The sequence below is a fragment of the Orycteropus afer genome, unplaced genomic scaffold, assembly GCF_000298275.1.
Source record: "Orycteropus afer afer isolate SDZICR_OR568_19922 unplaced genomic scaffold, OryAfe1.0 scaffold00461, whole genome shotgun sequence".
Lineage (NCBI taxonomy): Eukaryota > Metazoa > Chordata > Mammalia > Tubulidentata > Orycteropodidae > Orycteropus > Orycteropus afer.
This window is the reverse complement of record NW_006922048.1, coordinates 1,373,180-1,400,986: the sequence shown is the minus strand read 5'-3', so window position 1 is coordinate 1,400,986 and position 27,807 is coordinate 1,373,180. Positions and strand designations below refer to the sequence as shown.

General features: G+C 51.8%; 1 protein-coding gene across 1 annotated transcript in view; it reads right to left on the bottom strand.

Annotated features, from left to right (window-relative positions):
- Nucleotides 1-19,665: 19,665 nt before the first annotated feature.
- Nucleotides 19,666-27,807, bottom strand: part of RFX2 (regulatory factor X2) — a 42,670-nt gene continuing 34,528 nt past the window's right edge. The window contains exons 12-17 of the mRNA XM_007954452.1: nucleotides 27,252-27,349; nucleotides 26,305-26,454; nucleotides 25,335-25,543; nucleotides 21,932-22,085; nucleotides 20,633-20,675; nucleotides 19,666-19,778 (exon numbers count right to left, since the gene is read on the bottom strand). Coding sequence (XP_007952643.1) covers nucleotides 19,666-19,778; nucleotides 20,633-20,675; nucleotides 21,932-22,085; nucleotides 25,335-25,543; nucleotides 26,305-26,454; nucleotides 27,252-27,349 — 767 coding nt within the window. The remainder of the gene's footprint in view (nucleotides 19,779-20,632; nucleotides 20,676-21,931; nucleotides 22,086-25,334; nucleotides 25,544-26,304; nucleotides 26,455-27,251; nucleotides 27,350-27,807) is intronic.

Sequence of the window (27,807 nt, the reverse complement as noted above, 5' to 3'; positions counted from 1 at the left end):
TAGAACAACGTTTTTATGTAGTATGATACGCCAATTTGAGCTTGGTGTCCCCTGCAACCATGGTCCACAGATCCAACTACTCACTCCCTCAATGTAGTTTGAGCTGCTCTTTGAAATCTTCTGTTCAGCTCTTTTATCTTGTCATTTTTTCCATTTGCTTTAGCTACTCTCCATTCAAGAGCAAGTTTCAAAGTCTCTTCTGACATCCATTTTGGTCCTCTCTTCCTTTCCTGTCTTTTTAAGGAAAAGGTTTGGGTAAACACTCATACCCATCTGCTGCCCTTCTGGGCATGAAGGAAGGAGCAGCCTGGATGGGATGAGGGGAACTCCTCCATGGTGGTGGAAGGAAAGACGGGTGAAGACTGTGGAAAGGGTAGGGAATCTCACCCACCTTGCTGCCTCCCTGGGCACCCACTGGCAACAGAAGGTGCCACCACAGCAGTACTGTGACAGATGTTTTGCTTTCTTCACGCGTGATGTTCCTGATGTCATCCCATAATTAGTCTGGTTTTCAGTCATTGATGTTCAATGCATCAAATCTATTTTTCAGATGGTCTCTAAATTCAGGTGGAATATAATCAAGGTCATATTCTGGCTCTTGTGGACCTGTTTTAACTGCCTTCAGCTTCAATTTGAATTTGCATATGAGCAGTTGATTGTTCCACAGTCAGCTCCTGGCCTTGTTTTGGCTGAAGATATTTAACTTCTTCACCTCTTTTCACAGATGTAGTCAATCTGATTCCTGTGTATTCCATCTGTATACCATCTAAGGTCCACGTGTATAGACACCGTTTATGTTGTTGAAAAAAGGTATTTGCAATGAACAAGTCATTGGCCTTGTAAAATTCTATCATGTGATCTCTGGAGTCATTTCTTTCTCCAAGGTCTTATTTGCCAACTACTAGTGATTCTTTGTCTCCAACTTTTGCATTCCAATCACCCATAATAATCAATACATCTTGATTGCATGTTTGGTCAATTTCAGACCATACAAGTTGGTAAAAATCTTCAATTTCCACATCTTTGGCTTTAGTGGTTGATGTGTAAATTTGAATTATAGTAGTATTAGCTGGTCTTCCTTGTAGGCATATGGATATTATCCTATCACTGACAGCATTGTACTTCAGGATGGATCTTGAGACACTCTTCCCGATGATGAATGCCACACCATTCCTCTTCAATTTGTCATTCCCGGCATAGTAGATCATATGGTTGTGTGATTCAGAATGGCCCAAGCCAGTCCATTTCAGCTCACTAATGCCTAGGATATCAATCTTTATGCATTCCATTTCATTTTTAACAACTTCCAATTTTCCTAGATTCATACTTTGTACATTCCATTTTCCAGTTATTGGTGAATGTTTGCAGCAGTTTCTTCCCATTTTAAATCATGCCACATCAGCAGTTGGAGGACCCGAAAGCTTTACACATCATTAAGGTCGGCTCTGCTCTGAGGAGGCAGCTCTTCCCTAGTCGTATTTTGCCTTCCAACCTGAGGGGCTCGTCTCCTGGCACGATGTTGGACAATGTTTCAGGGCTATTCATAGTGCTTTCCAGTAATATATCAGATAGTGTTTCAGTGCTATTCATAAGGTTTTCACTGGCCAATTCTTTGCGAAGTGGATGGCCCCTTCCGTCTTCCCACTCTTTCTTAGCCTGGCAGCTCCAGTGAAACCTGTCTACCACGGTGATGTTGCCGGCATTTGAAATACCAGTGGCATAGCCTCTAGTCTCACAGCAACATGCAAGCCACCAGAGTATGACAAACTGACAGACAAGTGTGGATGCCCTTTTTATAGCCTTTTAAAATTTTTGTTTTATTGTGGTAAAATATAGATATATAACAAACCAAAAACAAAACAAAACTCACTGGTATCAAGTCGATTCCAACTCATAGCAACCCTTTAGGACAGAGTAGAACTGCCCCATAGGATTTCTAAGAGTGTGAAGTTTTACAGAAGCAGACTGCCAAAATCTTTCTTCTGCAGAGCTCCTGGTGGGTTTGAATCACTGCCCTTTTGATTAGCAGCCAAATGCCTTAACCACTGTGCCACCAGTACTTCTATGTGTAACAAAACACTTGCCAACTCAACACCTGTTACGTGTACTTTTCAGCAATGTTGGTTGTGTTTATCATGTTGTGCAACCACCATCAACATTCATTTCCAAATTATACCACCACCACTAACAGAAACTTGGTCCCTCTAAGCAATGAGTCTCCCCTCCCTCCCTCACAGTCCTGGTGACTACCAATAGCTGTGTAGAGGCCTTGGTCTTTATACATTTGCCTATTTCATATAAGTGAGATCATGCAATATTTGTCCTTTTTTTGACTGATCTCATTCAGCATAACGTTTTCAGGATTCATCCACATGGTAGCTTATACCAGGACTTCATTTCTCTGTATGGCTGAGTAACCATCCTCTGTCTGGATGCACCACATTTTGTCTATGTGTTCATCTGTTCATGGACATTTAGATTGTTTCCACCTCTTGGGTATTGTGAATAGTGCTGCAGTGAACATTGGCGTCCAAGTATCTGTTTTCATTTCTAGGTGTATACCTAGAAATCTAATGACGTATTATTGCACTGAGCAAATCTGCTGCAAAAGACCTCTTTAAAGTGTAAAAGAGCAAAGATGTCACTTTGGTGACCAAGCTGTGTCTGACCCAAGTCTTGGTATTTTCAGTAGCTTCATGTACATGTGAAAGCTGGGTAATGAATAAGGAAGGCTGTAGAAAGATTGATGCCTTTGAATTGTGGTGTTGGCAAAGAATATTGAAAATACCATGGTCTGCCAGAAGAATGAACAAATCTGCCCTGGAAATAGTGCAGCCAGAATGCTTCATAGAAGTGAGGATGACCAGATTTCGTCCCATGCACTTTGGTCATGTGATCAGAAGGGACCGTTTACTGGAGAAGGATATCATGTGGGTAAAATAGAGGGTCAGTGAAAAAGGGGAAGACCCTCAATGAGATGGATTAACACAGTGGCTGTGACGATGGGATCAAGCATAGTATCAATTGTGAGGATGGTGCAGGACCAGGCAGTGTTTCGTTCTGTCATCCACGGGGTCCCTATGAGTTGGAATTGACTGATGGCACCTAACCATGAAGAAGAGGTAATTGTAAAAATAAATATTAAAATTATAAATTCTAGGGAGATACTGTTGCTTGTCATAGTGTGTAATAAGGAATAAAATACCTGGATTCAAACATATTCTATTGCTGTTCTATACGAAAACCAAACTCACTGCCGTCAAGTCTTATCTGACTCATAGTGATCCCTCCATGGGTTTCCAAGGCAGTATCTCTATGGAAGTAGCTTGCCCAGTCTTCCTTCTGAGGAGTGGCAGGTGGGTTTGAACCGCCAGCTTTCTGGTTAGCAGTCAAATGCCTTAGGCACCACGCTACCAGAGCTCCTTGTTATTCTATAGAGACCCTTTTATTAAGTGTTGGACAGGACAAAGACAAAACCAAGACAATCATCCCGGATGAGGGAAGCCCTCAGCACGCACGCAGTACAGAATGGAGTCCATTGAGTCACGGCCATGGGGGTAATTATATGTGATTGAAAACAAAGGGAATCTTCACAAAGTCATGATTGGTGGCTGATTGATTCATCACTGTCACAGGTGGGAGGACAGAGATGAGGAAAAGACCTTGATTGGGATACATACATAACTGAAGATTAAAAAGGGTTACAGGATTGATTCTGGGGCTTGACCACCTGGCTTCATGGTAGTCCACCATGACCATGCAGCCTGAGTCATAGCCACAAGGGGCTACAAGACAATACCGGGATCCTAACCTCCTAGCTCTTTCTGTGAGCAGAAACTACTTTCAACCACACTCTTCCTGGGAGCAAACTGCCCCTCCCTAGGTTTGTCCTGGAACTTGTCTGTGGAAAGCCACAATCTTGGTTTAAAGGTCAGAAAGGACCCAAATGGTGTCTGAACTTATGTCAAGACTCAAAACTGAATTGGGGATCCCACTGTAGACCACAGCCTTCCCCAACCCAAGGGCTTCAGATTTTAAGTCCTTTAGGATTTATGATGTTGTTGTTGTTGTTAGGTGCTGTCGAGTCATCTCCGACTCACAGAGACCCTGTGCACAGCAGAACGAAACCCTGCCCGGTCCTGTGCTGGCCCCATGATCCCTGCTATACCTGAGCCCATCACTGTGGCCACTGTGTCAATCCATCTCATTGAGGGCCTCCACCTTCTTCGTTGACCCTCCACCTTACCGAGCATGATATCCTTCTCCAGGGAATAGTTCCTTCTGACAACATGACCAAAATAGGTGAGAGGAAGTCTGGCCATTCTCGCTTCCAAGGAGCATTCCGGCTGTACGTCTTGAGGATTTAAGTGCCTCAGAACTTAAGTGCCTCAGGATTTAAGATCTAATAGAGGTGCTGGGCCTGAGACAGGCGTTTCCTTTGATGTAAAGGGAGATTAGCCAGCATTCGAGGGGTGTCAGTGCATTTCAGGACTCAGTGGAGGTCTGCTTGCCGAGATGAAAAGGAGCGAGAGAGCTGAAACGGGGTAACTGTGATCCGTGGAATTTAGAAGTCATTTCATGCCATGTCTACATATCTCCTTGTCATTTCACTCACCACATTCATCCCATACTTTGGGCAACTCCCAGCAAGCAACATGCCATCACTTGCTAAATATAATCTTGTGGCTTTTAAAGGGACATCAAGAGACATAAACCCTATCAACCTGATGAGCCCACAAGAATTTCCGCTGGTTTGTCTCATCATTCTCATCACAGGGCTGACGGCTGCCAACATCATGCCCCATGGCCCTGCCTTTGCCTTTTTCCACCTGGTTTCCTCTAACACGTTACCTTAGCCAACAGTCGACAAACACGTATTTATTGTTTGTTAAGTGCTACTGTGGTAAGCGCTTCCTCCGCGACAGTCCTCCTCCTGGCAGTCCATGGTACATTCCGTTCTCTTCACCAACACCATAACTCGAAGGTGCAACGATTCTTTGGTCTTCCTGTTTCATTGTCCAGCCTTCGCACACATATGATTGAAATACTGTGGCTTAGGTCAGGTGCATCTCAATCTTCAAAGTGACATCTTTGCTTTTTAAGATTTTTTTTTTTTTTTTTGCAGCAGATTTGCTCAGTGCAAGTATAGCCAGAAAGCTCCTTAGCTCTCCAAGGATGGAGAGACTCCAGGTCACGTAGTTTGGGCCTGTGACCAGGAGGGATCAGTCTCTGGAGAGGACATTATCCTGGTAAAGTAGGGCATCAGTGGAAAGTGGAAGAGCCTCCACCGGATGGACTGGCCCTAACGACGGGCTCACATATACCGACTGTTGTGAGGATGGGGCAGGACTGGGCAGTGTTTTGTTCTGTGACACACGGGATCACTACGAGCTGGAGCTGACTTGAGGGTCCCTAACAACAGCTGTGGTGCTGTTAAAATAAGGCCTCAAATGCTTTGACATTCCTCCCATAGAGATGGGTCTCTGTTCCCTTCCCTGAAATGTGGGTGGTCTTGTGACTGGTCGACCCACAGACTGCAGTGGAAGGGATCCTGTTTCACTCGGGAGGCTGCATCCTAACAGCCGGAGGGTGCAGCTCGCATTGCCTTCACTGGCTCTTAAAGCCTTCAGCCATCACGCGAACAGTCCGGTTCCCTGAGGCTGCAATGCTGTGAGGAAGCTCAAGAGCCAAGAGACCTCCGGGCGAGGCCCTGAGCAAGAGGCGCTCAGCCAGCCGGGCTGTCCTGGCACCAGCCACCGATTGTAATTGCATGCGGGGCCCTGAGGCCCTGGAGAGAACTCCCCAGCCTGGCCCTTTCTGTTCTTCACCCCCAGAAGCCATCAAAGGTATGTAAAAAGGTGGCTGCTGTTTTAAAACACCACGTCCAGGGGGGATATTTGTTGAGCAGCAGAACAGGTATCCCTCACTTTTCGAAAGGTCGCTTTATGCCCCTTTGCTGTTACGAAAGACCAACATTAGTACCTGTTTTCATAAACCAAACTAAATCCAAAGAAGATTTTCATTTTTACCAAAAAAAAAAAAAAAAAAGCAAAAACTGAAACTAGCATTCAACGTTTGTTTTGCGGCAAGCTGTTAAGGAGCATGCAACCCAGGCAGCAAGAGTGGTGTCTCCAGGCTTCTTCTCCGGAAACTACACTGTCCACACATTGTTTCTACTCTATGTTGTTGATGGTATGTGCTGTCGAGTCAATTAGACTCACAGCGACCCCTCCTGGGGTTTCTGAGGCAGTATCACTGTGGAAGTAGATTGCCCAACCTTCCTTCCGAGGAGTGGCTGGTGGGTTTGAACCACCAGCCTTCTGGTTAGCAGTCAGGTGCCTTAGGCACTACGCTACCAGAGCTCCTTTCTACTCTCTAGAGGCTGTGAATCGTATCATTCCTGCTCTTACTATACCCACTGCCATTGAGTTGAGTCCTCGGTGGGTAGTGACCCTCATTGGGTTTCCAAGGCCGTAAATCTGTACAGAAGTAGATTGCCTCATCTTCCTCCCACAGAGCAGCTGGGTGGGTTTGAACAGCTAAACTTCTGGTTGCAGCCAAATGTCTTACCCACTGAGCTACTAGAGCTCCTGCTACTATTTGTTAGTGTTATTTTAGGTTTTATGTATGATTGGGTTTGGGTAGGCTGTCTTTTTGGGTCTGGGAATGCTTGAAATTTTTTTCCCATCTGAATTAATGGTTCTTCACTTTACGTGATTTCAGCTTATGATAGGTTGCACAGGAACACTCTGCTTTTGGATGCAGGGGAAATTTGTGGATATCCAAGGAGCCTGGTGGTACAACAGTTAAGCTCTTGGCTGCCAACCAAAAGGTTGATGGTTCGAACCCACCCAGCAGCTCCATGGTAGACAGACCTGATGATCTGCTCCTGTAAAGGTTACAGCCTTGGAAACCCTGTGGGGCAGCTCAACTCTGTCACACAAGGTTGCCAAGGGTCGGCATTGACTTGACGGCACCACCACCATCAACAAGAACATACACCTACCCCACCTATGTGTCAGGCACACTGCATGCTGGGGTTTTCCAGGTGAACAAGAAGAGCTTGCCTTCATGGATCTTAGCATCCTTTTGTGGGGAGACTGACACTAAACAAGCAACCAAACTAATTTAAGATAGTGACAGTGCCACAGAGAAGACAGCCCAAGCCTAAGCCCAAGCTCACACTGGCATTGAGTCGATTTCTACTCTTAGTGACCCCCCTATTGGGTTTCTGAGATGGTAGATCTTTATGGAAATGGATTGCCCCATCTTCCTTCTGTGGAGTGGCTGGTGGGTTTGAACTGCCAACCTTCTGGTTAGCAGTCAAACGGCTTAGGCACTACGCCACCAGAGCTCCTTACAGAGAAGACAGCAGTGTGACAGAATGGCAGAAAGAGGGAGTGCTTCAGATGGGCTGGTCAGGGAGGGGACATCTGAGCAGGTCTGTGGGAGGAACATTCTGGACACAACAGTGAGTGCAAAGCCTGAGGCAGGAATCAGCACGTGCTGGAGGAACTGTCAGGAGCTGGGTATGGCCCAAGCAGTGACCGCAGGGACAAGGGGAGGAGATGAGGGCTGGGAGGCCACAGCGAGGAGTTTGAATTGGAAGTGTGAGGGACTTGGAAGGATCCAAAAGCTTTGCCCTAAATTGCTGACCAGCCCCCCACCACTGCTTGCTTCCTTCTCGGCTCACTAGGGGACACCTCTCAGAAGACCCCCTGAGCCCAGGCTGAGATCCAAGGACCATGACCCTCCCTTCTCCACAGCCAAGGAGGACAATGGCTTCTGTGATTGGGTCTCAGCTGAAATTCAGTCCTCACCCTCCCCAGTGGGCAAGTGAAGTGCCTCCTCTGTGCCAGCCTCACGCTGGGGTTGGGGATCCAGAGATAATCAGGTATGGTCCAGAGCTCAGAGTCGGGAGTGGGTGGACAGACGCCACCAGGGGTTATTCCTCTGCTCATCACCCTTACCCCTCGTCCCTAGGTCCACAGGAACAAGTATGTCCTTGTGACTGGCACTGGGCCCTCACCCCGATGATGGGGACCTCTAGCACCAACAGCACATCAGTGTCCCTCCCTGGGAGCTGGGAATTGAGGTTGCTTCTCTCTGGCTTCACACGCTTGGTTCTATGATCAACACCAATGGAAGCAGCAGTCAGGACATCAGATGATGTATAGCACTGGGCAAGTCAGCTGCAAGGGACCTCCTCAAGTGCTGAGGAGCAAGAATGTCTCCTTGAGGACTAAGATGCGCCTGACACAAGCCATGGTATTTTCAATTGCCTCATGTGCGTGTGATAGCTCAACAATGAATAAGGAAGACTGAAGAAGAATTGATGCTTTTGAGTTGTGGTGCTGGCGAAGAATACTGAAAGTGCCATGGACTGCTAAAAGAACTAACAACTCTGTCCTGGAGGAAATGCAGCCAGAATGCTCCTTGGAGGTGAGAATGGCCAGACTTCGTCTCACCTACTTCGGTCATGTTGTCAGAGGGACCATTCCCTGGAGAAGGATGTCACGCTTGGTAGGGTGGAGGGTCGACAAAGGAGGGGAAGGCCCTCAACAAGATGGACTGACATTGTGGCTGCGGCGATGGGGTCTAGTATAGCAGGGATCATGGAGCTGGCGCGGGATCGGGCAGTGTTTCGTTCTGCTGTGTGCGGGGTCGCCATGAGTCGGAGATGACTTGAAGGCACCCAACAACAACGACGACGACGACCCTCTGGCAGGCTGCACCGCACCCGGCTGCCCGGGAGGAAGGCCGTGTTCTCCATCTGCTGCGGCAGGCGTGAGCTGGAGAGTCCCAGGGCACCTCAGGCGCCAGTTCCCCAGTGACACTTTCACATTCCTGTCACTTTACAATCATTGTTTTGTTTTGCTTACCCTAATTAGTGGATTTACATTAAATTTTTAAATTCCAAGTAGAAAAAAAAAATTTCCAGTAGATTCTGTGGCTGCCCAGGGGCTGAGCCGGAAGCCGGCTTTTTCTGTGGTGTGAGGGGGACCCAGAGTGTCGGACGTCATGGAAGCATGAAAGCACAACTGGGTGTCCATCAACAGGGGACTGGACCCACTGAGGTCAGTCCATCCAAACCACGGAACACGACTTGGCCACAAGAACGAGATAGCGCTATATGCAACAGTGCAGGTGAACCCCAGATTCACTGCCAAGTGGAGAAAGTCAAAACCAAAGTCACTGTCAGTGAGTCACCTCTGACTCACAGAGACCCCCATTGGGTTTCTGAGGCCACCGGTCTCCACGGAAGCAGACTGCCCCATCTTTCTTCCGTGGAGCAGCTGGTGGGTTTGAACCACTGATCTTGGTTGGCAGCCAAACGCCTTAACCACGACACCACCAGAGCTCCTCACTGAGTGGAGAAGCTGGATACAAAAGGAGACACCGTGTGTCATTCCACTTATATGAGGTCCTAGAACTCTGTCCTATGGAAGGAAGATGGGGCAATCTACTTGCATCAAGATTTACAGCCTCGGAAACCCAATGGCACTTGCTTGAGTCGGAGCTGACTTGACAGCAGTGGGTAGGAACAGACGGAACAAATCTATAGTGACAGGACTCATGCAGGTGGGTGCTTCCGCTAGAGGGGGTACTCGTGGGGAAGGGGCCTCCTGAGGGCACTTTCTGGGTGGCAGGAATGTTCTAAACCTTGACTAGGGGGAGCAGTTGCATGTACCCCCTCGTGTCCCCTCCCAGGTATCCCCTCCAGCCCCAAGCACCCGCAGGCCTGCTGATGGTCCTGTCACTACATGCTGAGCTTAGCTGTAGACTTCATGACAGAGTGTGCACAGGGCGTCCCCGATTTATGATGGGGTTCCATTTCCACGACTCTGTGGTCAGTCAGTTCTCACGTAAATTGAAGACCTATTTTTTTTTAAAGGTTTCCTTACTATTGCCTTTGATTATCGGTTATCTTTCTAAATCCAGTCTGTGTTTGTGTCTGGGGGTTGGAAACACCGCATGTAAACTTACAGACACACGACATCAGCATATTATGTGTTGCAGCACTGTGTGTGGGACCTGTTGTGAACAATGTTCCCAGTGCCTTCCGGCTGGCTAGGGCTCACAGCGACTCCACTGCAGGAGAAGGAAACGCCGCTGGCCGGGCCGGCCCCACAGGCCCTGCCGACCTTGGGCCCATGGCTGCGGCCACTGTGTCGATCCATCTCGTTGGGGGCCTTCCTCTCTTGCTGACCCTCCACATTACCCAGCATGCTGTTACCAGGAGACACCGGTCCCTGGGGAAGGACATCATTACTAATGATCATTCAAGAGCAAGTTTCAGAGTCTCTTCTGACATCCATTTTGGTCTTTTCTTCCTTTTTTGTCTTTTTAATGACTTTTTGCTTTCTTCATGGATGATGTTCCTGATGTCATCCCACAACTCGCCTGGCTTTCGGTCATTAGTGTTCAGTGCATCGAATCTATGGTGGCCTTTAACTCCTGATGCTCCCACGTGCGTCATAAGGACTATGCTCCATGGGGTTTTCAGTGGGTGATGTTTTGGAAGGCGATGACCAGGCCTTTCTTCTGCGGAACCTCTGGGTGGACTGGGAAGCCGAGGCCGTTAGCCGCTTGCCCGGGCAGACATTCTAACCAAGTGATTAATCAGCAGTGGAGGAGTCAACACCACGTGCCCTGTGAGAATACTTTTCCTCTTGTAATTACTGTGTATCTTGTGGAAGATACTTTGAGACAATGTAAATAAATAAGAACGTTTGAAGAAGAAAGAGAGAGGAGGCTGGCTGGCTGCCTGTCCCATCACTGCTTTGCTGCGATCGGGTCAACAAAAAGGCCTCCGGACATGAAACTGGATTTCCAGGTAAGATCTGGAGGCTGTGTCACGCAGCAGCCTCTAGGGGGCAGCAGAGGATTGGGAACGGAGGCTGCCTGCAGTTCCTTCTAAGTAACCAAGCTGGCTGGGACTGAAGGTTCCGCATCCCTTGACGCTCTGGCATCTTTCAGGAGCCAGGGCTCCGCAGCAGAGGTGAGGAGTAAGAGGCGCAGGCCCCTCGACCGCGCCACGCTAGTTTGTCCTGAGGATCGCGCTCGCAGCCTCGTGGCGCTGCAGCCCAGCTCCGTGAAGGCACCACCTCTAACATAAACCGGTGGCCTTCAGGTGGGCTCTGAGTCACGGCGGCCCCATGTGTCAGAGAAGAACTCTGCTCCACAGGGTTTTCCAGGACTGGTTTTTAGGAGGTAGATTGCCAAGTCTTTCTTCTGAGGTGTTTTTAGATGAATTCAAACCCCTAACTTTTCATTCAGCAGTCAAGTGCATTAACCCTTTGCACCGCCCAGGACCTCCTACCTTAAAATATGGATGGACTTCGGGAAGTTTGAGAATCCTTGCTGAAGCCAACTGAAAAATGTCAGAAGTATCAAGGATGTATCCATTTGGAGATGGGATGCAAACCCCTAAAACCACCTCTGACAAATGTCAGCAGAGGGAATTTGCTGGAAAGTGATAGGGATGCTCATGGGACCAAAGGTGAAAGGAGCAGGAATGGGCCACTCCAGAGGGTCCTGGGAGCTGGACTGCTGAGCAGACACAGTGGGGCACCTCCCCCAGCATTGGCGTGTTCAGTCTCACAGTCATTTAACTCAAAACTCTCCCGGGGGAGAGTGTCAGATGGGACCAGCTTGGCAGAACACATTGTTAACCCCCTCTCCCACAGACTGTCAGTTCATTCACTGATTCCTCCATCAAACAGTTACTGAGCATGTCTCTCTCTCTGTTCTAGTGCCAGGGACAGTGAACAGTAGGGTAAGACAGTCCCCCAGCCTGGGCCCCCATTTTGGAAGAAGTGAGGGTAGTGAGACAGAAAATCAACGCAAAAACAATAAGCAACTATGACAAAAGATCATTGTGAAATACCAGTGCTACGATGACAGTAAAATGGGCTGAGAGGAAGGGGCATGGGGTGGGCTGCTTAGCCGAGGTAGTCAGGGAGGGCTTCTTGGAGGAGGTGACATTTGCACTGAGAGTTGAAGGGTGAGAAGAGCCAGCCATGCAGAGATGTGAGGGAAATTGCTCCTGGCAGAAGGAACAGAAAGGTAGGAGAGAAAAACAGCGGGGTGAAGAAGCCAGTGTGGCTAGTGGCAGTGTGAGTGAAGGGGTGAGAGGAAGGGGGAGGGAGGGTTAGAGAAAATTGGGGGGGGGATAGATTTGTGGGAAAAATCAACAGTTATATTTTGACCATGTCAGGTTTGAGACAGTGGATGACTAAAGTATGTGTGTGTGTGTGTGCACGCACATGTGCCTGTATGTGTGTGCCTGCATGTGTGCATAGGTGTGTGCCTGTATGTGTGCATAGGTGTGTGCATAGGTGTGTGTATGTGTGCCTGTATGTGTGCATAGGTGTGGGTGCCTGTATGTGTGCATAGGTGTGTGCATGTGTGCACGTGTGTCTGTATGTGTGCACAGGTGTGTGTGCCTGTATGTGTGCATAGGTGTGTGTGCATAGGTGTGTGCGCATGTGTGCACGTGTGCCTGTATGTGTGCACAGGTGTGTGTGCCTGTATGTGTGCATAGGTGTGTGTGCATGCGTGCACGTATGCCTGTATGTGTGCATAGGTGTGTGCCTGTATGTGTGCATAGGTGTGTGTGCATGTGTGCACGTGTGCCTGTATGTGTGCATAGGTGTGTGTGTGTATGTGTGTACAGCCATCTGCCCCTTAGGCATCACTTGTTCCAAGAAGTAGTTGAAAGAAGGACAGCCAGAATGTTCTTTAGAAGCAAAGATGCCAAAGTCTCGCATACTTTGAACACGTGATTGGGAGGAGCCAGTCCCTGGAGAAGGACGTCATGCTTGGGAAAGAAAAGGGTCGGTGAAAAAAAGAAAGACCCTCAATGAGGTGGACTGACAGTGGCTGCAACAATGGGCTCCAACACAGCAACTTCTGTGAGGCTGGTGCAGGACCAGGTGGGGTTTCATTCTGTTGTGCATGGGGTTGCTATGAGTCGGAATTGACTCAACAGCACCGACCAACGACAACATTTCATCACTGACGTTGTTCAGAATTGTCAGTTTCATGATTGTTTTACTACTTCAAGTCTTGATATTGAAGGATTCTATGGGCAAAATATTGAACACTGCAGGAAGCATCAAAAGAAGATGAAAGGAATGCAGTCACTGTACCAAAAGAACTGGTTGACATTCATCCATTTCAGGAGGTAGCAAATGATCAAGGTAGCAAATAGTCCAAGGTGAACTGAAGGAACTGGCAAAAAAAAGAAGGCTCCAGGAATTGATGGGATATCCGTTCAGATGTTTCAACAAATGGATGCCACGCTGGAGGCACTCACTTGTTTATGCCAAGACATCTGGAAAATAGCTACCTGGCCAACTGACTGGAAGAGATCAATATTTGTGCCCATTCCAAAGAAAGGTGATCTGACAGAATGCAGAAATCATTGAACAATATCATTAGTATCACATGCACGTAAAATTTTTGCTGAAGACATTTCAAAAACAGTTTGCAGCAATACATCCACAGGGAACTGCCAGAAATGCAAACCAGATTCAGACTAAGACATGGAAGGAGGAATACCATAGTTTATGTGAGATGGATCTTGGCTGAAAGCAAAGAAAACCAGAAAGATATTAACCTGTGTTTTATTGATTAGGCAAAGACATTCAAGTGTGTGGATCATAATAAATTATGGATAACATTGAGAAGAATGGGAATTCCAGCACACTTGATTGTACTTATGAGGAACCTGGACATAGACCAAGAGGAAGTCTTTCGAACAGAACCAGGGGATACTCAACCCCAAAATCAAACTCACTGCCATTGAGTGGATTCGACTCATAGCAACCCCTCCTTGGGTTTCAACTGCCAGCCTTCTGGTTAGCAGTCAAGTGCCTTAGGCACTATGCCACCAGAGCTCCCAAGGGGGTGCTATGTGTTTAAAATCAGGAAAGATGTCTCAGGATTGTACCCTTTCACCATACTTATTCACTTGTTATGCTGAGCAAAAAATATGAGGTGGACTGTATGAAGAAGAACGTGCATCAGAATTGAAGGAAGTCTCATTAACAAAGACATGCAAATGACACAACTTTGCTTGCTGCAAGTGAAGAGGACTTGAAGCACTTACTGATGAAGATCAAGGATTACAGTCTGCAGTATGGATTACACCTCAACACAGAGAAAATGAAAATCCTCACAACTGGACCAATAAGCAGCATCGTGATAAATGGAGAAAAGAGTGAAATCAGGGATTTCATTTTGGATCCACAATCAATGCCCATGGAAGCAGCAGTCAAGACAGCAGATGACCCATTGCACTGGGCAAATCTGCTATAAAAGACCTATTTAAAGTGCTGAAGAGCAAAGATGTCACTTTGAAGACTAAGGTATGTCTAACCCAAGCCACAGTATTTTCAGTTGCCTCATAGGCATGTGAGAGCTGGACAATGACTAAGGAAGACCAAAGAAGAGTTGATGCTTTCGAGTTGTGGTGCTGGGAGGAATACCGAAAGTACCATGGACTGCCAGAAGAACTAACAAATCTGTCCTGGAAGAAGTGCAGCTGGAATGTTCCTTGGAAGTGAGAATGGCCAAACTTCATCTCACCTACTTTGGTCATGTTGTCAGAAGGGACCATTCCCTGGAGAAGGATGTCATGCTTGGTAAGGTGGAGGGTCAATGAGAAAGGGGAGGGCCCTCAACGAGATGGATGACATGGTGGCTGTGGTGATGGGCTCAGGTGCAGCAGGGATCGTGGGGCTGGCCCAGGGCCAGGCAGTGTTTAGTTGTGTGGGTCACCATGAGTCAACGACAAAACATTATAAACGAGTTAATGCCTCCAGGATACTTGAGCTAAACACTGACTGTTTTTTGCTGGTGATTAGGGCCCTTACCTGCTTCTCTGGAGTAGATCCATGCCTGTGCTGGTTAGGAGGCCGACATTTCCATTGTAGCCAGATTTGCCCAAGTCCAACTCTGTCCAAATGCTGCTCTTTTGTTGACTGGATTAATGACTGCCCAAGCTGGTGCCAGTTCCCATGATGACCCCCTAGCCTAAGACATTTGGTGTCCTCAGGCCCCAACCACACCTATCTGGGGCCACACTTTTGTTCACACAGAGGCCACCTCCGGCCATCTTTTGGGTTCTGTTTATCGTGGCCCAGCTCTGTGTTCATGCCCCTTACCCTGATTCTTCCCCTCAGCCCTCAGCCAAATCGCACAGGCAGAGACTGGGGTGTGGTGGGGGGAGCGTGGCTGCTGAGGGCAGACAGCCCACAGGTGCACCTGAACTGTGGTTCTCACAAGCTGAGGGGCCCCAGGCAAGTGGATCTTCCTGGGCCTCTGTCTTCCTATATGTACAATGGGGATAACACCTGCCTTAGGTTGTCAAAAAGATGGGGAACGAGACCCAAAGAACTGGATGGTGCCCAGTTACCATTACTGATCAAAGATTCTGTAGAATGATTCCAACCAAAAGGGGGAAAAACATGAAGGATAATTTCAAACTATCATGGAACCCGGACTTTCCAGAACCATGGAGGCTGGATAGACTCCCGAAACTATTGCCCTGAAATAATCTTTAAACCTTAAACCAAAAATATCCCCTGAAGTCTTCTGTAAACCAGACAGTAGGTTAGTTTATGTAGTACAGAATGTCTTGAGCATTAAACCAAACCCACTACGGTCAAGGGAAGTCTGACTCACAGCTCCCCTAGAGGACAGAGTGGGACTGCCCCACACTGTTTCCAAAGCTGTCAGTCTTTACAGAAGCTGACTGACTCATCTTTCTCCTGCGGAGCAGCTGGTGGGTTTGAACTGTCACCCTTTTGTTAGCAGCCAAGTGTTTAACCACTGTGCCACCAGGCTCCCTTTCCTTGAGCATTAGGCCCTTTTAAAGAACTATCTTTATGGGATCAAATTGACATCATCAACTCAAAGGGTTAGATGGGAAGGTAAGGGGGCAGTGAGTTCATGTTCATGGGGGAGGGACAGGAAGTGAGGACGGTGGCACCACTTGAAGAGCGTCACTGACTTGTCCTGGAGAACCTGTCGAAGTGGAGCATGCCTTGCTGTGTATACTTTCAATAACAATAATCATAATAAAAGCTGGGGTGACAGGACACGAGGTCTAGCACAGAAGCTGGTGTGATTTCCATCAGTACCCCCTCAAGGCTCTTGGTGGGACAGGGTACTCCTTGTTTTGAAGGTGCCCATGTCCCAGAGCCCAGAAGGCTCTGAGGGACTTGAAGCTGTGGCTCCGAGTGGGCCCTCTCCCTCTGTCTGTCTCCAGCTCTAGGCCTTCACTGTTCTCACGAGTCTCTATTTGCTCACCCACCCCTTGGGCAGGTGCTGGGTCTCCTACTGCTGCTGCAGTTGCTGGCAGGGCCAGAGGGGGTGCTAGAGGCCATGGGCCCGGGACTGGGCCTGCACCTTAGTGGGTGAGGGCTGGAGGCCGCTGCTGCCTGCTGTTCAGTTTGGCTCAGAGGCCCCCAGAGCAAGGAGGGCTGAGATGGTGAGCAGTGAGGATGGGCTTGGAGGATCCCTGATTCCCAGAGCTGGGCTGGAAATCTGCACAGAGTTGGCCTGAGCCCCTCTCCAAGAGGCCTGGCAGCAGAGTTCTTGGAATGCCCTAGGACTGGCCACATAATTTGGGGGACCCAGTGTAATATAAGGGAGCTCTGGTAGCATGGTGCCTAAGGCACTTGACTGCTCACCAGATGGCTGGCGGTTCAAACCCACCAGCCACTCCTTGGAAGGAAGGTTGGGCAATCCTACTTCCGTAGTGATACTGCCTCGGAAACCCAAGGAGGGGCCGCTATGAGTCGGGGCCGACTCGACGGCAAACAACAACAACAACAACAACAGTGTAACATAAAAGTGCAGGGCCCTTTGTTTGGAAATTGTTAAGAGTTTCAAGATGGCCACAGCGGAGCGTGGCAGCAACCCAGAGATGGCTGACCACTGTGTCTCCCGGGGCCCAGCCCTCTGCCTGGGACAGAGGGAGCTGGGCAGGGCCAAAGCAAAGCATCTGTGGGGTGCTATGGGGCACTGGGGGAGCTCTGGTAGCGTAGTGCCTAAGGCACTTGACTGCTAACCAGAAGGCTGGCGGCTCAAACCCACCAGCCACTCCTCGGAAGGAAGGTTGGGCAATCCTACTTCCATAGTGATACTACCTCGGAAACTCAAGGAGGGGCTGCTATGAGTTGGGGCCGACTCGAAGGCTCATAACAACAACAACAACAACAACAATGGGGCACTGGATGCACCCGAGAAGCAGCCTGCAGGTGCAGCTGCCCGGGAACTGTGTCCCACCTCTCGGGAACATTCTCTTCCCTGCGGGTCCTTCCCAGTTCCTGAGCCAGGCACTCACCTTTGTGGGGTTTCTTCAGCGTCCCCCCAATGTCCCTGAAAATGGTGGCTGCTGCACTGAGGTCCCTGGCCTTCACCTCAGTCCCACATAGGCAGGCTCTCTGAGGATGGCGCCAGGGACTGGCAGTTTTCAAACAAAGCTATGGGCTGGTCCTTAAGGAAACGGAGACCTGGCGCCATCTGGTGGACCAAACACGCCCCGCGAACAAGGCAGTGGGCTCCATCAGGTCTGGAACATCACTTACTCTGCAGCTCTGAACCGGTCTAGTCTGTTTTTGGATGAGGTATCAACCACCCTGGACAAGGACGTGCCTTTCTGTCCTCATGGGCTCAAGGGCTGGTCTTGTTAATGGGGGTGCACCATTCATTCTGGAAGGTTCTAGAACAGCAGCTGTGGCAGCTATGAAGAGAGGGGAGAGTGGCTTAGTGGCTGTGGCCTCAGGGGCCAGAGCTGGGCAGGCTGACTGCCTTGGGAAGGGGGGCTGGCCAGCTGAGGGCTGCCCCCTCCCGGCGCATCATGGGGGTGGGCCGGGGCTGGGGTGTGGAGGGTGACTCCCAAGATGGGCACATTCGATGCGCTCACTGCCACGAGACACAAGAACGGAAGGCTGTGTGCTTTGCTGTCATTTATAATCCTCCTGTGGGAGCCTGCAAAGGAGCAGAAAGTGCTTAAGGCAGAAGGCCCGCCTGCACTGGTTTCCATGTGCGGGAGAAAAGCCAGGTCATTACAGTCTATCAACAGTGAGCACCAAAGTCGCCCAGCGCAGGACGGAGGGAGGGCTTTACAAACATTCTTTCTGTCTGACGTCATGTAAGCCTTGACTGGAAGCCCCAACAGTGAGATCCTCATGGAGTTTTTTGATTCTAAGATAAACCGGGATCTTTCTCTTCCTCCCCTTCCCTCTCCCTGACCCTGGGCCCAGGCCTGGACGAGCACAGTGCACCCACGTTGTTCTGGGAGGTTCTAAGAGGCCACGTGAGTTACATTAGTACCTGTCTGAATGAGAAAAATGTATCTGGGGCCCAATACGCTGTAGTACACGTGTTTGTAAGAAACGTTCTAATAACCATTAGAGCACAAAACTATTGGAATAAACATATTTCCAGAAAGCACAACTATTACATTTCTTTTGATGGTGCTTTTGAGACCAGTGGTGTGTCTCTCTCCTCTGCAGCTGGCTCGGAACAGAGCTGACCCAGTGCAGCGGACGAGTGTCACAGCCCGATGAAAACCCAGCGCTACAGGTCAGGGCACTCGAAGTCCTTGGTATCTGTTTGATTTGAGCAGCTCAAGATGGGACTTGCCTGGCTGGGTCCAGACGGCTCCAGGATTGTGGAGTCAAAGGCAGGCAGTCTGGAAGATTCTGCAGAGTGGTAGACGGGTGCTGCTGTCTTACTGACAGACGTGACAGGGTGGTGCCTCTGACCGCCCGGCCCCTGGCCACTCCGAACACACAGGGAACAAACGCATTCCAGACCCAGCCGCTCTGCTTGATGATGTTGACAGTGAACTTGGACAAAACCCCAAATTCTTCCTGCTGCTGATAAAACATCTGGTTTTGATTTTCTCCAGATGCCTCTGTGTCCTGGCACACATGGGCTCTGCTTCTGTGGCTGTTCTCAGAGCCATGTGGGGCTGTGGCTGCAGATGTGTCTGGGGACACGGGGACAATGGCAGCTGCTTCCCTAGACCTTTGGCATCTGCTGTGCAACGTGCGTCTGGAGCTTGAGAGCGTGGTGGTGAGTCAGAAGGCACAGACGGGCCACGGAAGGAAGGCTGTGGGGGGTCGAGGTGGTGACGGCCACGGCTCCGTCCCCAGGGGAGAACTCCATGGAAGCCGCACGCTCAGTGCCTGCCCAGAGCAGCAGGACGAGAAGAGGAAGCGGCTGTCCTCTCGCGGCTGCACCTGACGTTCCCTTCCTTGGAGTCATGGTGGACACCCGGGCCAGCTGTGTGGAGGAGGAGCGAACCCAGAAACATCAACTGGCCCAGCCTTTGAAGGCGCTACGTGGGGGACTGGGACCTGCAGCAGGCACATGCCGAGCACGAGCGAGCCCCTGGTGTGTGTGCAGTGAGCTTCCAAGGCACAGCCCGCCCTCCTGAGACCCCACAGACACAGCCTGGTGACACGCAGGGGCTGACAACATGAGCTTCACCGAGATGACAGGGCCCTCCTTCCTGGAGAATCTCGAGTCTGTGGCCATGTGGTATCAGAGTCGGCACTGCACGGTCTAGAGGCACTGTGGTGGTGGAGGCTGGGCCGCGGGCTCGCAGGCCAGGACTTTCTGGAAGCCTGAGGCCCGGCGCTAGATGCCCTGGAGGGCATGGTTGGGGTCGCTGCGCTCACGCTTCACCAGGGGCTCGCCCAGGCTGTGAGTGTCCACGTGGGGCTCACCTCCCCGGTCATCGCCAATGTCATCTGCAGGGTCCGCGTTGGGGGACGGGAGGAGCGAGAGAGAAGCACAGGTTCAGAGCCGCACCCCTCAAGTGAGAAGGCTGTGGGGCAGGCGGGGCTGCAGACAGGGCCCCGTAGTCTCAGGGACCCTGCCTGGGGATCTGGCCTCGTGGCCCTGTCCTCCCTTGCTGGCCTTTCACCCAAATGTCCCTGCTGGACAATGTCAAGGGGCCTTTGTCCTCAGAACCTCCCGCCTGCAGCAGGCCCTCGGTGCATGCAGGGCTGGGGCTGCTGGGGTCCCGCCCTCTGTGGCAGGACCAGAGGACAGTCCTCCGATCACACATCACATGGGGCAGGAGCCTCCTGGACCCACTGCCCACCTCTCCCCTCCCCACCTTGCAGCAGCAGGGTCCTCTCCCAGAGTGGGGGCTTGGGGAGCTTGATGAAACATGAGCAGGAGCCTGGGGAAGAGGGAGGGCGGAGCCACCTCCTTGTCCCTGCTGCAGCCCGTGTGGCGGAAGCACGCGCCCCCTGCTGACCTGGGGCCAGCTCCCCAGCACCTTTCACCCAGCCTCAGGGCCGGGCTGGTTTCCACCAGCTTATTAACCAGCTGCTATCCAGTCGGTGCTGAGTCACAGGACCTCATGTGTGTCACAGAACTGCTCCAGAGGGTTTCTAGTGGGAGCCTTTTTGGAAGTAGATGACTGGGCCTTTCTTCCAATGCACCTCGGGGGCGGGGCATGAACCTCTACCCTTTCAGTTAGTGGCTGAGTGTGGTACCCATTTGCACCATGAGAGAGTCCACCTGCTTATTACAAGACAGGAAAGCCAGGCCCAAACCCGCAGTGTAACCCCCGGCGGAGCCGGGACACACCCACCTTTGTCGAGCAGCGCCAGTGACAGTGAGGCAAGGTCGTTGAACTGAAAGAGAGAAGGCTGAGTTCAGGAGGCCATAGAGGGCTGGTGGTTGGTTTCCAGGGGCTCCGAGAGTGTCAGCGGAACTGCCCCTTCAGCAATGTCCTCCATCACGGGGACCTTCTAATCTTTGGCATGTGATTTGGGTTCTGCTACTTAGAAATGGTTTGGACGCTGGTAAGTGCCTGCGGGGCCCCCTGATTCTCTTTTCCAGGGGTGCCGACTGCTGAGGGCAGCCAAGGCCACAAGGAGCTGGTGACGAGGACCCCCTGGGTATGGCTGAGTCTGGCTGACTGTGTGTGTGTGTGTGTGTGTGTTGGGGTGGGAGTCACCTCCACTCCCGGGTCTCCCTCCGGGGCCCAGTAGTCATGCCGGTGTCTGGGCACAAGCACATCTCCCCACAGCATCAGGGCCGATTGTAGGGCTCTGCTCACTGCCCTTTTGGAGTGCTATGGCTGCTGAGGAGGGCTCACTTGAAAAGCATCACCTCATTTATTCCTCCAAACAACCCCTCATGACCCAGCAATTCCGCTCCTGGGCATGTGCCCAAAGGATGTGAAGTGGATTCTCAGACAGACACTCATGCTCCAAAGTTCCCAGCAGCACTGGTCACAACAGCCAAAGGGTGGACACAGCCCAATTGCCCATCAACAGATGAACAGATTAAGAGAATGAGGTCTGTTCACACAGTGGAAAGTTATCCAGCCGGAAAAAGGAATGCAGTTCTGACACAGGCGGGAACATGTGTAAACCCTGAAAACATGATGCTGCATGAAAGCAGTCAAGCACAAAAGGCCAGAGCGCAAGACTGCATTTCTATGCAAAGTCCAGAAGAGGCAGATCCATGGAGACGAAGTGGATTAGTGGTTGCCTGGGGCTTGGAGGAGGAGAGAATGAGGACTGCTGCTAATGGGTGGGGAAGGGAATATTCTGGAACCAGACAGTGCTCTTGGTTACACCACGTTGTGAATGTACTCGATGCCACTGAACCGTGTGCTTGAAGATGGTCAAAGTGGCATGTTTTGTCACACACACAGCCTCCTTTAGGGGATCGGGGACTGGACCCTGGGTCTGATGGGTTCAGGAATGCTGGCTTTTCCCACTCACTGGCCTCCTGCCAGCGCTCTTCCTTTGGGCATCCCCTCTGTTCATGCTCCAGGGTCCGTGTGCCAAGCCCCTGTACTGGAGTGCCTCCCACCCCCACAGGCCCAGCCCTGACTCCCCCCAGCCTCCTGGGGTCCGTGGGCTGGGAAGGGCCTCACCTCTCCCATGACCGCGATGGGCGTCTCTCCCGTGGCCTCTGCGACGCGGTGCTCGACCAGGTAGAACATGTACTCGTCGTAGAGCAGGCGGATCAGGTGGAAGGAACCGAAGCTGGCGGCGCTGCGCAGGGTCAGGTCCCGGATCACCATGGAGCTGAGGAGGCGGACGGGCTGAGACGGGGCCATGGCAATCTGGCAACGTTACTGTTGGGCTCTGTGCCCCTCGGGTCGTCTGGGAAGCTGGCCTGCCTGTGAGGTCCTTAGAACCGCCTGGCTTATGAGGCCCTCCCACTGCCAAGACCTCTGTCAGGTGGGGACAGGGCTGCCAACTCTTTACCAGGGAGGGCACAGGGGATGGGGCAGTCAGCCTTATAGAAACTGGCCACTTGAAAACATCAACAAGAATTCTCTCAGCACAGCCTAAAGAGCTGGGTTCTTGCAGAAACACCCCCACTTAGAGACAAGACTGGAAGCTGGCCCACAGCCCCTCCCCTGCCGCCTTCAGTAAGCTGCGTCGCCTGCTGCCCCATAGGCCCTGGGAGCCCTCCTCCCTTCCCTCCTCAGAGGCAGTGCTCTGGGGTACCTCAAAACAGAGAACTTCAGGTGCTTACATCTCTTTCCTCTAAAGCATGGGTTGGCAAACTGCAGCCTGGGGCCAGCCAGAGGCAGGCAGGAGAGCAGATGCCCAATCAGTTGAGTGGATTATTTTAACTGTTTCAGGCCCGGGTGTGTGTAAACTCTGGGAGCTAGAGCTCCATAACAAACACTACAAGTAAAAAACCAAACAAAGCCGTGGCCATTGAGTCGATTCTGACTCACAGGGCTCCCCATTGGCTTTCCAGGGCTGTAAATCTTTGAGGAAGGAGAGTGCCTCATCTGTCTCCTGTGGAGCAGCTAGTGGGGTTCAAACCGCCAACCTTCTGGTCAGCAGCCAAAGGCCTTACCCACTATTCCACCAGACCTCCTTCTAGTACAGGTAGGCAGCTGTAAGAGAGATCCGGCCCCTTGCCAGCCAGACACCCGCCTGCGAGTCTCCAGGTGTTTAGCGCATGTGAGGGGTTGCACTGTGTCCCTCTGTGGAAGCCCTAACGCTCACTGTGTGAGCCCCGAGTTTTCCTGCAGGATCCCAACTCCCAGGACCCACGGGCCTTTTCTCTAAGGGGTGGAGTCTCCAAGCACCGCCCACCAGCATTGGCGGGGTGGGTGCTGCGGTTGTCTCTATTCAGTCAGTCTCTAGAGGTCTGTGCAATACCCCACTTTCAGGCCACAACCCCTGGCATCCGGCCCGTGGTTTAATTTCTTCTTCTTTTTCAGGTGTAGTCAATATACGTGGAACAAACCATGTGACCCATTTCAGCGTCTTCACATGGGCAATTCAGTGACATTAAATACGTTCGTTGTGGTGTTCAACCATCGCCATTAACAGCTCAGTGTCCCCTAAGCATTGAGTCTCTCGACCCCTCCCCGCCTCCCGTCCCTGGTGACCATGAACCAACTCTGATGTCTGTACACTTACCTAGCCTGGATGTTTCATAGGCAATGCTGGGTGACATGAACGGTTACGCACTCAACTATTGGCCCAAAGGCTGGCAGTTTGAACCCACCCAGCGGCACCTCGGAACACAGGGCTGGCAATCTGCTTGTGAAAGACCACAGCTTTGAAAACCCTGTGCGGCACGGTCTTCCTCCGCACACATGGGTCTCCATGAGTCTGCATCACCGCACAAACAGCGTTAACAAGGAGATGGCTCATGTAAGTGGGATCCTACGGTGTTTGTCCTTCTGGACCCGACTTCTTTCACTCAGTATAATGTTTCGTGTTGTGGCCTGTATCAGGACTTCATTGCTCTTTGTGGCTGAGTAATAATACTACTCCACTCTGTACATCTCTTGGTTCCCTTTCTACTTTCACACTCTGTTGGCGCAAGGCAGTGCGGCGTGTGGGCGGGCCCTGGGTGGGCGGGGCAGTGCGGCGTGTGGGCGGGCCCTGGGCGGGCGGGGCAGTGCGGCGTGTGGGCGGGCCCTGGGTGGGCGGTGAGTGCCTCTGCCATCCCAGCAGAGGATGGGGCTTGCAGTCTCTGCTGTGCTGGGCGGGTCACCACGGTCCTTTTGCTGCTGCGTATTTTCCAGCCGTTGCTCTCATCTCTCATCCGCTGCCCTCCGCCCTCCTGCTCCTTGTCCTTGGGGGTTTACGCCTTTTAAAATCCCCCTTTACAAAAGCTGAGAATGTTCTGGAACTAGACAGAGGTGTTGGTTGTACTGTGACTGTGCTGAGGCCACTGACTTGTTTATTTGGAAATGGTTCTCAACACGTTAGGAGAGTTCCATCTCAATACATTCCCATGAAACCTGTGAGAGCACCGGAACTCCAACGGGCCACCCTGTTTGTCTGGGTCTCGCAAGTCACCTTGGACAGGGTGCAGGCCCACCACTCACCAGTGGCTCATTTGAGTGGAGAACATTTGCGTTTTCCTTCTGACAGGTTTCTGGCTTTCGCAGGCTTTACTGTAAGAACAACTTGCCCTGCTGTTACTGTAGAGGCCCCTGGGCAGTACCAGGGGTTTGTGCTTAGCTGGTAATTGAAAGGTTAGTGGGTTGGGAGAAAGGCTTGGTGGTCTCCTTCCGAAAAATCAGCCACCGACAATCTTAGGGGGCACAGCTTACTCTGACGCATTCGGGGTCACTGTGAGTCGGGGCTGACTCGATGGCAGCAGGCTGGCGTTTTTGGCCTTTGGTGGGGAGTAGAAATTCATGTGGTGCTCAAGCTGCCCTGTGTCACCAGGGTCCTCAACGATGATGTCTGTCCCCAGGAGGCCTGCAACCTAGTTCTAGGCTACAGGTAGTCTCTGGGCCTGCCACTGGGGAGCCCTGGTGTCCAGGAATGAGGCCCACAGGTAGGCAATTGCTTGCAGGAGCTTCGCTGCTGCCCCTGGTGGCTCACCTGTAGAACCGCCGCAGCATGCAGCAGACCTGGGTCAGTTCCTGGCCACATACCTCATTGCACCACCATTCATCAGTGGGGGCTTGTGTGTTGCTAGGATACCAAAGAAGTTCCAGCAGAGCTTCCAGACTGAGGTGGACTTCTAGAATATCAGCCAGTGAAAACCCCAACGTCCGTAATAGTGCCATCCACAACCGAGCGTGGGGACGGTGCAGGACTGGACAGCGTTTTGTCCTGTTGGGCGTGGTGTCATCATGGGTTGGAGCTGACTAGACGGCAGCTCACAACACCACCACCAAGTGGTGCCCCAGGCCAGCGGTGCCCAGGCTAGCGGAGCCCTGGGTTTCTCCAGGCTCAGCAGCTGAGAGGCAGGCGGCTGACCTCAAACTCCTGTGCTGCCCCGCTGGGAAGCCCCGCTGGGAAGCCCCGCTGGGAAGCCCCGCTGGGAGAGCCGGGCCTTACCTGTAGAAGGACCACTTCAGCAGGAACTGCCGGGCGGCCTTGGGGAAGCTGGGGCTGCCGGCGTGCTGCTTCAGCACCTGGGTGACCACGTTGTCCAGCCAGCTGGCCCACTGGTCCAGGGAGCTCTGCTGCTGCAGCGTCAGCTTGAAATCCTGCTCCAGCTGCTGCACCACGCTCTCTTCACACTGGCACACCCACGAGGCTTGCTCCTGCGGCACGCGGTGGCCGTCACGATGGGCCATGGGACCCACACGGCCGCCCTCCGCCCGCCCCACTGCGGCTGCCTCCCGGGCGCCGAGCTCCCACGCCACGCTGAGCTCACGTGTGCTCTGCCTGCCAGCTGTGAGCCGAGCTGTGTTACAGCCTGCTGCTCCTGGCCCCACACACCAGGACCGGGAGCCTGAGGACCTCGGCTCCTAGGGCCTACGGGCAGCGGAGGTTCAGGAGCAGAATTCCCAGCTTCCACAGGAGACCTGGGTTCAGTTCCTGCTCAGTGCGCCTCATGCGGAGCCCCCACTCACGTCTGTGGAGGCTGCACAGGTTTCAGGGAACGTCCAGACTAAGACAGTACGAAGAAAGGCCTGGCAGTCAGCCCATGAAAACCCTACGGCTCGCACCAGCGCCATCTGCAACCGGTCATGGGGATGGCGCCGGACCAGCAGCAGTGTGCCACATCGTGTGTGGGATCATCCGGATCTGGGGCTGACTCGACGGTAGCCAACAACATACATGTATTTACGGCTATGTCTTTTCAAGACAGAGGTCATTCTTCTAAGTGATTCACTCAAGAGGAACTCCAGCCTCGCCTGTGCTAGGCACGAGGCTTTGCCATGGGCCAAGTGCTGTGGGGGTGGGAGCCTCAGACCCCCAGAGCACAGGTCGGGGTGCACGCGTGCCACCTCTGCTCTGTGGCTCGAGCCCCGTGCCTCATCCCACTCCTCAGCCACCCGTGGGGACTCGAGAAAGTCACCTGCACGTTGGCAAAGTCCACACGGTTGAGGTCGCTGAGCATCTGGTTTATCTGCGACGTGTTCTGTAGCACGGCCCGGGCCGCCTGCGCGAGGTGGTTGAGTGACGTGTATCTGCGCAGAGTCTGGGCGAAGGCACTGACCACGCCGACCTGCAGGAAAGGACATGGCAGGTCCATGGGAGGCCAGGCTGCGGGGCACAGTGGGCTCAGGGAGATTGCAGGGGGAAAGAGCGGGAAGGAGAAACCCCACCTTTCTGATACTGTTAAGGACCCGAAGCGTAAGATACAGACCCACCAAGGCAACAGGCGCTAGTCTATGGAAGACGCCCACAGCCCCAGGGGATTAGGATTCAGGGCAGTGCAGCTGTGCCCCACTGCTAGCCTTTCTCTGGCCCTCTGGAGTGGCCGTTCAAACCCAGATTCCTGGGCTTCACCCCGAACCTGCAGGATCACTCTTTGGGGTGTAGCCCGGGAATGTGCAATTTTAAAATCTACCTAGGTGATTCATAGGAATCCTGGTGGTGCAGTGGTTAAGTACATGGCTCCTAACTGACAGGTCGCTGGTTCAAACCCACTAGCTGCTCTGTGGCAAAAGATGAGGCAGTCTGCTTCCATAAAGATTATAGCCTTGGAAACCCCATGGGTCATTTCTATTCTGTCCTCCAGGGTGACTACGAATCAGAATGGACTCAATGGCAGTGGGTCTTTTTGGTTTTGATTGTTCTTATGCATATGCACGTTCGAGAGTCACTGGCCTAACAGATTAATTCCAAATTGTAGGGGGCAGATGAGGGACTCAGAGTCCCCGGATGGTATAAACGGTTAACACACTCTGCAGGTAACCCACAGGTTGAAGGCTTGAGTCCACCCAGGGGAGCCTTGGAAGAAAGGTCGACCAGCCGTATGTGGGAGCCCAGATGCTGCCCCTGGCCAAGGTGATAGGTTACCTTCGTCTGGATGACTTGCTGGGGAAAGTCACTCATGGCGTTTGTCAACCAGCCTTCTAAGCTCTTGGCAAAATTACGGATGGCCTGTGTCAAGGTACCTGGAAGATGCAAATCATGAGATCAACAGTGAGCAAGGTGGTGCCCTGTCCACCAAAACCAAGATTAAGTGTAACAGAGGCAAGTGCAGTGAAGGCTCCCATTCAACAGGAACATGTACAGAGGGCAAAAGAAGGGCTGATTGGGCCCCAGGATGACTGAAAATTTAGGACACTGAGTGAATCTGGCACTGAGTAAGAATTAGGGACAGCTCAGTGCCACACATCTCTGTTTATCCACCAGTCTTTCTGTCCATCCATCCATCCATCCATCCCATCATCCATCCATCCATCCCATCATCCACCCATCCATCCATCCATCCATCCCATCACCCACCCACCCACATCCATCCCATCATCCATCCATCCATCCATCCCATCATCCATCCATCCCATCATCCACACATCCATCCATCCCATCATCCACCCACCCATCCATCCCATCATCCATCCATCCCATC